Source organism: Neoarius graeffei, chromosome 22 (assembly GCF_027579695.1).
Source record: "Neoarius graeffei isolate fNeoGra1 chromosome 22, fNeoGra1.pri, whole genome shotgun sequence".
NCBI classification, from domain to species: domain Eukaryota; kingdom Metazoa; phylum Chordata; class Actinopteri; order Siluriformes; family Ariidae; genus Neoarius; species Neoarius graeffei.
In genome coordinates, this window is record NC_083590.1 from 20,435,372 (window position 1) to 20,446,764 (window position 11,393).

General features: G+C 41.2%; 1 protein-coding gene across 6 annotated transcripts; it reads left to right on the top strand.

Annotated features, from left to right (window-relative positions):
• Positions 1-590: 590 nt before the first annotated feature.
• si:dkey-154b15.1 (uncharacterized) lies at positions 591-11,188 on the top strand. 6 transcript variants are annotated; one of them, XM_060904596.1, is made up of 5 exons: positions 591-683; positions 7,324-7,817; positions 8,660-8,850; positions 8,948-9,033; positions 9,163-11,188. In XM_060904596.1, exons 2-5 carry the CDS (start codon positions 7,765-7,767, stop codon positions 10,618-10,620), a joined length of 1,788 nt encoding a protein of 595 aa, XP_060760579.1. In that variant the 5' UTR covers positions 591-683; positions 7,324-7,764; the 3' UTR covers positions 10,621-11,188. The 6 variants fall into 6 exon arrangements, with proteins under 6 accessions (XP_060760579.1, XP_060760582.1, XP_060760581.1 ...); XM_060904599.1 differs by lacking the exon at positions 7,324-7,817 and having other exon boundaries at positions 591-1,527; XM_060904598.1 differs by lacking the exon at positions 7,324-7,817.
• Positions 11,189-11,393: the final 205 nt, after the last annotated feature.

The window sequence follows — 11,393 nt, forward strand, 5'->3', positions numbered from 1 at the left end:
ACAGTCCAAAGACATGCAGGTTAGGTTAACTGGTGACTCTAAATTGACCGTACGTGTGAATGTGAGTGGTTGTCTGTGTCTATGTGTCAGCCCTGTGATGACCTGGCGACTTGTCCAGGGTGTACCCCGCCTTTTGCCCGTAGTCAGCTGGGATAGGCTCCAGCTTGCCTGCGACCCTGTAGAAGGATAAAGCGGCTAGAGATAATGAGATGAGATAATAATAATAATAATATCTGCAGTAATCTTCTTGAATGAGAAAATGTATTGAATACTGTACATTATGATTAAAACACAAACACCACACAAAAATCAACCATTCACATAACATGTCCAGTGTGTGTGTGTGTGTGTTTTCTCAACTATTAGATGACTAGCATTTCCAGTTTTGTGTGGCTTCCTATGATCGTACAGCTCCAGTGTGCGTGATAATATGGCGGCCAGATGGCTTCACTCTGACAAGTTTATGAGCCATGCAGAGATCAGTGCTTGTAATCCAATCAGATGAAGACCGGAAGCGACACGATTTGTGCTTTGTCCAGGATTCGGTACAACCCGGGCAGCAGTGACGTAGCTCTCGGGCTCACTTTCACTTTCTGTTCAGGAACGTTAGAGCGCGCGCGTTAGTGATTATTTACTCCGGGATGAATCTGCAGGCGCCACGCACTTAACACACATTAATGCAAGTAAGATTTCGTACTTTATTGATAATAAACCCGCACTGTGTGACTGAGTTCCTGTTTTAGTGAGCTGTGATGTTTGTTTCTCGGTTTAAGACGCTATGAACCGTTTGAGTTGTCGTTAAGTGTTTGTTGTTGATCATGAGTCAATTCTTTTGAACTAAATGAATCGAGTTTGGATTTTTTTATTTGACTCACCTGGAAGTTGGCTTCAGAAACTATCTAGGCGTCCTGGAGCACACACATTGTTCTTTGTGGTAAAACAAGAATAACATATTTTTAATGAACTGATTCTACCTGCTTATCTAAATTATTATTATTATACACACTATGTGAGTGAGTTCCTGTTTTAGTGAGCTGTGATGTTTGTTTCTCGGTTTAAGACGCTATGAACCGTTTGAGTTGTCGTTAAGTGCTTGTTGTTGATCATGAGTCAATTCTTTTGAACTAAATGAATCGAGTTTGGATTCTTTTATTTGACTCACCTGGAAGTTGGCTTCAGAAACTATCGAGGCGTCCTGGAGCACACACATTGTTCTTTGTGGTAAAACAACAATAACATATTTTTAATGAACTGATTCTACCTGCTTGTCTAAGTTGTTGTTATTATTATTACTATTATACACACTCACTGTGTGAGTGAGTTCCTGTTTTAGTGAGCTGTGATGTTTGTTTCTCGGTTTAAGACGCTATGCACCGTTTGAGTTGTCGTTAAGTGCTTGTTGTTGATCATAATGAGTCAATTCTTTTGAACTAAACGAATCGAGTTTTGAGTCATTTATTTGACTCACCTGGAAGTTGGCTTCAGAAACTATCTAGGCGTCCTGGAGCACACACATTGTTCTTTGTGGTTAAAAAAAAAACAAACATTTTAAATGAACTGATTCTACCTCATCTCATCTCATTATCTGTAGCCGCTTTATCCTGTCCTACAGGGTTGCAGGCAAGCTGGAGCCTATCCCAGCTGACTACAGGCGAAAGGCGGGGTACACCCTGGACAAGTCACCAGGTCATCACAGGCCTGACACATAAACACAGACAACCATTCACACCTACGGTCAATTTAGAGTCACCAGTTAACCTAACCTGCATGTCTTTGGACTGTGGGGGAAACCGGAGCACCTGGAGGAAACCCATGCAGACAACATGCAAACTCCGCACAGAAAGGCCCTCATCGGCCACGGGGCTCGAACCCGGACCTTCTTGCTGTGAGGCGACAGCGCTAACCACTACACCACTGTGCTGCCACACATTGTTCTTTGTGGTTAAAAAACAACAGCATATTTTTAATGAACTGATTCTACCTGCTTATCTAAATGGGCGGCACGATGGTGTAGTGGTTAGCATGGTCGCCTCACAGCAAGAAGATTCTGGGTTTGAGCCCAGTAGCTGGCGAGGGCCTTTCTGTGTGGAGTTTGCATGTTCTCCCCGTGTCCGTGTGGGTTTCCTCCGGGTGCTCCGGTTTCCCCCACAGTCCAAAGACATGCAGTTAGGTTAACGTGGGGCGGCCTTGGGCTGAAGTGCCCTTGAGCAAGGTACCGAACCCCTGACTGCTCCCTGGGCGCTGTAGTGTGGCTGCCCGCTGCTCTGGGTGTGTGTGCATGTGTTCACTGCTTCAGATGGGTTAAATGCAGAGGATGAATTTCACTGTGCTTGAAATGTGCATGTGACAAATAAAGGTTTCTTCTTCTAAATTATTATTATTATTATTATTATTTAAAACTTGTTTTCCCACAGTTAAAAAAAGTCAGAATCCGTCCCAGGCCAGGATCTGGTCTTCCCAGGCAGTTTCCTGTCCCAGTACTACCCAGCTCTTTGAAGCACATGGGTGTGGCGCTAATCTCTGTTTCCGTAGCCCTTGGCCTCTCGCCTATTACACAGTTAAGGTTACAGTCAGGGGCTGGTTCTTTGGTAACCGTGAGAGTTTGACTCCCTACTCACATCTGTATTACAGTGTGCCTTGCCAGATAGCAGTAGGTGCTATTTTTATGATGGTCTTTGGTATGACCCAACTACAAGTTGAACTTGCGATGTCCCAGTCAAGAGGTGGACATGCTAACCACTAGGCCAGCTTGTGGTTGTTCCACAGTTAAAGTGAGGCAGGTCGATTTATTAAAAAGATGAATAGTACCCTGTGGAGTTAGAATAGCCCCTAGGTACTTGAATCACACCCTGTATTGCCCGCTGCCTCATGCCTGTGAAGGTGAATGAGCTGGAAAAAACACCACATTCTAATGTTTACACTTGGGTACAGAAATGGCTGAAGTTTAGTTCACCTGTCTACAACCCTATCTCTTCATGAAGTATGTAAATCACTTAGTGGTTGTTGTTTTTTTTTTCCATACTGTATTAACCTCCCTGATTGAGTTTTAGATTGTACTGGCATGAGGATGTATTTATTGATATAATTCTTCTTTAAGTGGGCCTAATGGTTGAGAAGCAGCTTTGGGACCAAAAGGTCACCGGTTTGATTACCTAGACTAGCAGGAATGACTAAAGTGCCCTTTGAGCAAGGCACCTCACCCCGAAGTGCTCCACAGGCTGCTCTGGATATGCCGTACGTCGCTCTAGATACGAGTGTCTGGTAAATGCTGTAAATGAAACAATGTGATGCAAAAAAAACTAGCTCATGCTGTTGTTACCGGTGGGTTATGCTTTTCTAATGCCCTGCTGGCTGGATGTTCCAGTATGCTTGTTGCATAGGGAAGTCCATAAACAGTTCTTACAAGAACTCAAAGATTTAATCACTTCCTTCTTTTCTTATCCACATTTCACTGGCTATAAAGCACTAAATGATCTCTCAGCACGTTATCTGAATGACCTTTCGGTCTATTATGATCAATCTGTTCAGTCAGGGGCAGGTTGCACAACATTCTCCTTAGTTGAGGGATTTACTTCAGGATGTTTCATAGAATCCCTTAAAAGGTTTCCTTAGTTAAATAAAAACTTCAAGGGATTTGTTGCACTGAAAGATATTCTACAGTTTATTTTCTACTTTTCTCAGGAAGCGTTCCTTAGGCAGCTGGGCCATAGAAGGTTCACGCTGCATGCTGCACGCTACACGTTCACGTGAAGAACCGGACCCTGGGCCATTAAACTTCATGCTTGGATGTTCACGTGTTGCGTCTGTTCTACTTTGACCGAGTAACCAACAATATGGACTCTTCGGATGACGACGATTGCCTCATTCTGCTTTTACTGAGACAGAGGAAGAGAAAAAGGAACAGAATTTGGAGCCGAGAACACTTCCTTCTGAGAGAAACCCGTGGTGAATTTCACCGAACATTCTATAATCTGCTTGACAATCCCGATGAAGAACTATTTTTCAATTATACCATTCAATTATATTTTTTCTGAAGTTTTCCCCTGAAAGCATAGAGTTATCTCCCTAGACCCGTTCTGATTGGCTGGCGCGGCGGTGACCGCATGCATTGACTGGAATTTCCATCTTCACGCCTAGAAAAAAGTGTGCATGTTCATTTCTCGCTTCACGCGTGAAGTGTGCAGCGTGCAACGTGAACGCCGTTCTATGGCCCAGAGCAAGTCATGCTACGTTTGTCCACTTTTCTTTACACGCGTGTAGCGTGCAGCGTGCAGCGTGAACCTTCTATGGCCCAGCTGCCTTACTATCGCTGTAAACGCCACCATATTGCAGTTGAGATGGAGTCAGAGGTACCGTCAGTTCTTTTCCTCACTTTGGTTGTTAAGGTTTTTTTTTGTGCAACAGTTTCACAAACTTTAAGGGATTCCTGAAGGATAAGACCAAGATGAGGAGAAAACTTAAGTGAATATGTTCAGGAAACCTTAAGGAAAAGACTTTGTGTAACCCAAGTGTTTTGTCCAGCTAGTCCCAGGTTAGTACTGTACCAAGAGTAATGACGGCTACAATAAGACTCGGAGCTTTTTTCCTACAAAGCCGAATACTGTCTCAATCTTTATGTCTAGGTGGAAAACCTATTTGTTTAATCCTTCATTTTGTGAAATAGCTTTTCTCTTGGGTAAATGTGCTGATCTGGGGGTTCATGGGCATAAAGATGAGAGGGAAGGAGAAAGGGATCATGAAATGAAAGATAAATTTGCTTACGCTGATGACATATGTAGCAGTTATTGAGCCTGACCCACTGACCTCAACCAACTCTGTCCTAGTGTGGAACATGGTGCGAAAGGAACATGGATTAAAATTAAACCTCGGAAAGACAGAGGAGATGAAAGTGGAAGTTGATGGAGTCATCCTGAAGCAAGTCAATCAGTTTAAATACTTGGAGAATATTTTCAACATGAGAATGCTGTTTGTGAACCTGTTCTTCCTCCTTCTAAAAGACAAACACATACCTCGAACAGTGAAAATATACAGTACATATATAATACCATTCTATGACCAATACTATGTTACGGCTGTGAAGCATGAACCCTTACATCAGAGACCAAGAGTAGAGTGCAGGCGGCGGAGATGAGAGTTCTTAGAATGATCAAGGTTGCAACCAAACTCTACAAAATCAGGAATGATAAAATTAGACAAGAACTGGGTGTGGAGAGTGTCCTCAATTTTGTGGAGTGTGCCCAACTTAGGTGGTTTGGTCATATGATGAAAATGGAGGACCAAAGAATACCAAAGAAATGGTTCATCTGGAAACCTACAACTAAAAGACCTGGAGGATGGCCAAGAAAGCAATGGATCCAAAACATTACTGAGTGGCTTACAATAAGATCGATATTTTTGGACTCTGTAATGGAAGCTGAATTATTTAAAGATTGGGGTAAATGGAAAAAGCTTATCTGCTGACAGGTGTTCGGCCTATTAGGAGTTGGGTGAGAATGGTGAGAAGCTTTTCTCTTGAATAAATGTGCTGAACTAGGGGGTTCATGGCCATGAAGAGAAACTATTAAAATGTAACAAAACTCCAGGTTTTAATAAACATTAGATTACATAATTGTTTTGTTACCTTAACATAGGCATATCAGATGCTCGCTGGCCGTGCTGTGAAAATTGTCCATGCAGATGCTCATCTGAGTTTCCAAACCTGTCATCAGAAGAGCAGTCTCAGCCCAGATGGAGAAACTCAAAAAAGAGAATGATCCTCTCCACCCACTCTTTCAGCACATAAGAGACTCAAATCAAGACACAGTTTTCTACATTCCACTACAACGCTCACAATCAAAGGTTGACTATGTGGACAGACCACCTCCAGACAGCTCCTCACAAACTGAACCTGAGCCCCAGCAAATGTCTCCCCCTGGGATCCAACAAGGCATGGCCGATATGGTCATGCCTAAACCATCTTAGAATTGAAACCAGACGATGTAGAGCTCTGATGAAGAAATTGGGATATAACAGAGATGAACAAACAACATGTGACTGTGGAGCGGAGCAGACAATGAAACACCTACTTGTCTGCCCGCAACTACCAGAGCGATGCACACAGGAGGACCTTGAGAAGTTTGCCACTCTGGCAGGAGCCTGTGCACAACACTGGGCCAGAGTAATATAGCCAGCAATAGTGACCTGAGATGATGATGATTGCTTAACTTGAATATTTTCTGTCGTGAATACCATAATTAAAAAGCTTATAATTTCTGCTTTCCAAAGAAATGTATCTGGTTAAGATCTGTTCAGTACTTTGGGAGTAATGGCAGGTTGAAGTTGGTACAACTCTGCTCGCGGGACGTTGGGAAACTCATCTCATCTCATCTCATTATCTCTAGCCGCTTTATCCTGTTCTACAGGGTCGCAGGCAAGCTGGAGCCTATCCCAGCTGACTACGGGCGAAAGACGGGGTACACCCTGGGCAAGTCGCCAGGTCATCACAGGGCTGACACATAGACACAGACAACCATTCACACTCACATTCACACCTACGGTCAATTTAGAGTCACCAGTTAACCTAACCTGCATGTCTTTGGACTGTGGGGGAAACCGGAGCACCTGGAGGAAACCCACGCGGACACGGGGAGAACATGCAAACTCCACACAGAAAGGCCCTCGCCGGCCACGGGGCTCGAACCCGGACCTTCTTGCTGTGAGGCGACAGCGCTAACCACTACACCACCGTGCCGCCCACGTTGGGAAACTGCCGGTGCTTTGTGAGTCACGGGAAAGCGGTCAGGCTCTCTCTTCTGATTGGTTTCCGACTGGATTACTCGTGAATATCAATCACATAACTTTTATAGGGATGTTCTCTCGCTCTCACTGTTTCTGATGAAGTATTCAGCAAAATTTTCCATCAGCTAGTTTTGATGTTATGGTTTATGGCGGGGTGGGCAATTATTTTTTCCATGGGGCCACATGAGAAACAGAAAATTTTGTGGAGGGCCGGACTAAAAGGCTGAACTAAATTCTGCATAATATTAATTGTATTTCTTTATATAAAGCAGTAAATAACATTGTTTTTACAAGCTGCTAAGACTGGTAAGAGTATGGAAAAAACGAGGTTGCCTTACAAAAAATGTCATTTATTCAATCAAATTTCCCAAAACAATGGTTAACAAAATGTGAACGTTTGTACCATTTTTTCAGTCACATTCACCCCAAAACACAATAAAGGCATCACAATATTGTCTTTCTACTCCAAATATCAAGCAAGATACATCATATTATAATAATAATGCCCACATTTGTAGTCTAATCACCTCATTTGGTGTTTTTCAGTTTTTTATTTGTTCAGTGAGAGAAATCTAGTCTCTGTTGGTCTTTAACGAGTGCATCAGAATCAGGTTGAATGTCTGAGGTGGAGATGCGAAGCACAGCTGACAGATGATCATCAGTCGATTCGGTGTAGGAATCAGATCTACAGATCGGCTCCGGCGCCTGCTGGTGACGTCGCACTACGTGATTGGCTGGACCGTTTGAAGGATGACGTGCAAGTTTGTGGTTGGTCTGGACAAATTACGGAAGTAGTTATCGCGGGATTAGGTTTCGTGGGATTTCATGTCATGTTCATGTCGCGCGCATTGCGTTTTTGTTGAACAAAACTTCAAAATAAAAGCAATGCACATTCAGTCCATTCATGAGGTAAAATTAGAAAATACATTTATTTTGTAATTTCTAATTAACCTTACGCGGGCCGGTCAGAATGAACCAAAGGGCCGGATGCGGCCCGCGGGCCGGGAAATGCCCAGGTCTGATTTATGGGATACTTTGAAGTGAGTTTTCATAGCTTTACCTACTTATTTTTTTCAAATCAAACTGATTCATGTAAATGAATATTTTAGAATATAACTGTAGTTGTTTTGATGAAAAATATTGAGATCTTAGTGGTCAGAATGAGATTAAAAAAAACGGAAGTCAGAAACGCGAGTGTCAATTTCAGTTCAAATAACGTGACTTTATTGGATGTGGATCACAGTTTTTTCGAGGTTCGCCTTGAAAGCTGTGAATATTAATCAAAATAATCATTTATATTCTCTCATAGAAACACTAGTAGGCCCTACTTTTGAGAAACACAAAGGCTTACAGAGCACAAACAGGCGATTTGAAATAATCTTTTATTACTTTTTTTATTCTGATCGAGAATGGTAGATGTGAATGACATTCAATGCTTATTTATGCATATTTTGAAGAAGAGAGTGTACCGATTTAATTGTTTTACTTAATTAGCATAATTAATACTAATTAAATACAAATTTGCATAATTTGTTTTTACTAATTTTTCAAATTTTGCATTCAGTATACAGCCATCTACATGCCTGCCAATTTCCATGTAAATATCTTGAAAAATAAAGTTAAGAAAAAACATTTGATCTCATTTGTTAATGAGACCCATTTTGGACCATGTGATCCTCATACAGAATATTACGGTAGTTTTCTAAAAATAAAGCCTTTTTTTTCAATCTTTGATTTGTAATATCTCAAGAAAAGAGAAACATATTTTAATTCTGTAAAAAGTATGTTGTTCTGCATTCAATGAGAGCAGTTTCAAGCAATTTGGATTGAATTTTCACCTGATATGCCTACTTAACCGTCCACTTTTCATTTTTTTTTTTAGCACTGAAGTCATCATGGAGCCAATGGTTATTGAAGTGCTTGGAGTTCCATGCATTCCTCCTCATGATCGGATGGTTGATCAGTTAAAGATTCACTTCCAGAAGAGGAGGTATTCTGGAGGAGATGTTTTATCAGTGATTTATCCAACTGCTACCCCAGCCCAGGCTTATGTCATTTTTGAATCAGCTGAAGGTATGGAAGATGGATACACACTCACTGTTAATTACAATCTTGAGAAAGAGTAATGTCTAAAACCTTTTCAATTTTCATCTTGTCTTCTTTGTGTTAGTTCCTGGAGTCTTGGAGTGTACTCATGTTTTAGACGTAGACACCAGATTTTATGCAATACATGTAAAGAGAGCTAATTTCTCTGAGGTAAAATATTTTTCTTCTTCACATAGATCCTTACACGTAAACAGTTTAGTTGTGATATTTCCCAGATTTCCTGAACATGATCCAAAAACTGAATTGCATCATTGTCTAAAGTTCTGCATACTGTTTCAGGTGGACATGCGAGTTGAGACCATACTGGACTTGAGGATGTTCAAAGACCGAAAATATGTCTTGACGTGCCTTAAACATTATGACTTTAATGTAACAAAATCCAGTGAAAGTCATCTCCAGTTAAAGGGCTCCTTCTTGAAACTAAAGCTCTTGCGCACTGAGCTCCTACGGCTTCAGGTTCATGAACATCAGCTGCATAATAGATCTCCATCAGCTCTTCACAACGGCTTCTCTTATGACACGGAGCACAATAGTTTGGATCACAGACTTGCTTCCAAGTCCATGTCGAGGAATGTTCATAACATGGATGCTGTTAGTCAGCGTCAGTTACTTGATGGTGCCCCATCATTATCATCTCCATATAGAGAGATGGCATCTGCTGGATCCCCCAGGAGTCTTCAGAGCAGTTATTCACCCTATGCTGAAAGAAATGCAAGCAGTCCAGTGAATGCTGTTCAAAAATATCAATCACAGGACAGCAGTGAACTGCTTGCTCATAGATGGAGCCCCCTTGCTGATGGTGCATCACCATTATCAGCAAATTCTCCATCTAGTCTCACCCTGCTCCACCACACATCTCCATTACATAGCGATTCAGCCTCAGGTGGATCTCTTAGGAGGTGTCCAAGCTATGATAGTGGTACATGGGCCAGGTCTTCGCACAGCAGTCCTCAAAGCTTTCCAGTGGACACAGATACCTTAAACTTTATACTCTCCCAACAGCAGGATGTTGTTAAGGTGATTAACGATTATGGTACTGAGATGAGGGTAAAAGGTGATGCAGGGTTGACAGTGGTTTCACTCTTTGGAAAGAACAGTGAGAAAGCTAAAGCACATCTTCTGGAAAAGATTAAGGAGATTAGCCCCTCATTGCGCACCCAAGAAATATATCTGAAGATGTATACCCCTGCTGAACAAACACAGATCCTTGAAAGAATCCAACGTTATAAAGACTCGGGTGTTATGATTACACATAGTGGTGATGATGTAAAGCTGGTAGGATCCTCAAAAGGAAGTTTTGAGATGAAGCAAAAGTTACTGGGACACAACGATGACTCTCGCAGAGGAAGGACCATGGACAGGAGCTCAAAATCCAGGAGATGCTCCTCTGTACCCAGACAGTATAAGGCAATAGAACATAAACTTGCTACAGATCAAGAAAATCAGGCAAGTGCTGCAAACATGTACTCTCCTGCAAGTTATCAAGAGGAATCAGATGAAGGAAAAGCTCCACAGATTGTTCAAGGAAAGACTCAGAACAAGAACTCGCAACGGACACGCAGCAATTCAGAGTCGCGAGACAAAAACAGGATAATCACAGCACAGCCGATGCATCAAGACATGGAGTTGGTGTCATCAAGTCAAGGAAAGAAGTCCCAGAAAATACCCTTTCTAAAAGCACTTCAGCCAAGTTTGAGAATCATGACTTTAAAAAAGAATGGATCTAAAAAAAAGTAAATTCTACAACCAAAAAATTACTGAATGGCTGTTTGCCGATTATGTATTTACTGCTGTATAGAAAGTCAGCAAGATTTATTTCTGTGATGTTCAGTAGACAGTATTCATGTGCATGTTAGATGATTCTTTATAAGCAAGGTATTTATCATGTTAAACAATAAATAAACTATATTCTATGATTTTGGGTAATAATATATCTTACAATCACTAACTAGCACTGATTTTTATATTTATTCTTTCTGGAATAAAAATAATTAAAGTCGTGTAAAATGATTAGCTCTTATTGTCCTGTGTGTAAGTCTGTGACTGATTTTGCTGTAACTGTCGGTGTGTATCGTGTGTAATTCTTCTAACACCATGAATCCTCTCTTGTTCCATTAACACTGGATTGACTGAATCCTCTCAGTAGAACTTCTGAAACTTCTCTGAACAGTAGCGAAACACCTTTAACCCTATAAAGCCTGTTGCAGGAAAAACATTTAAAAATTCTTATTTTCAACATTTTGCGCACTTGATTTGTTGTATGATATTTGATAGATCAGGGCTTTGGGTTTGTAATTTTCTGTATTAAAAATTTCCACAGATCTTTTTCTTAACTTTCTTATTTTCCCACCAGAATTAAAACAAGTATATTTCTCCATTTCTCGTTAACAGCATTAATAGTTCGACAACAAAACGCTAAAATTACTCAAGCAAGTAGTTATCAGTAAATTTATTTTGCCTTATGCTCGTTTCATATCAGATTGAAACTTTTTGCAATCTAAAAAAGCAAA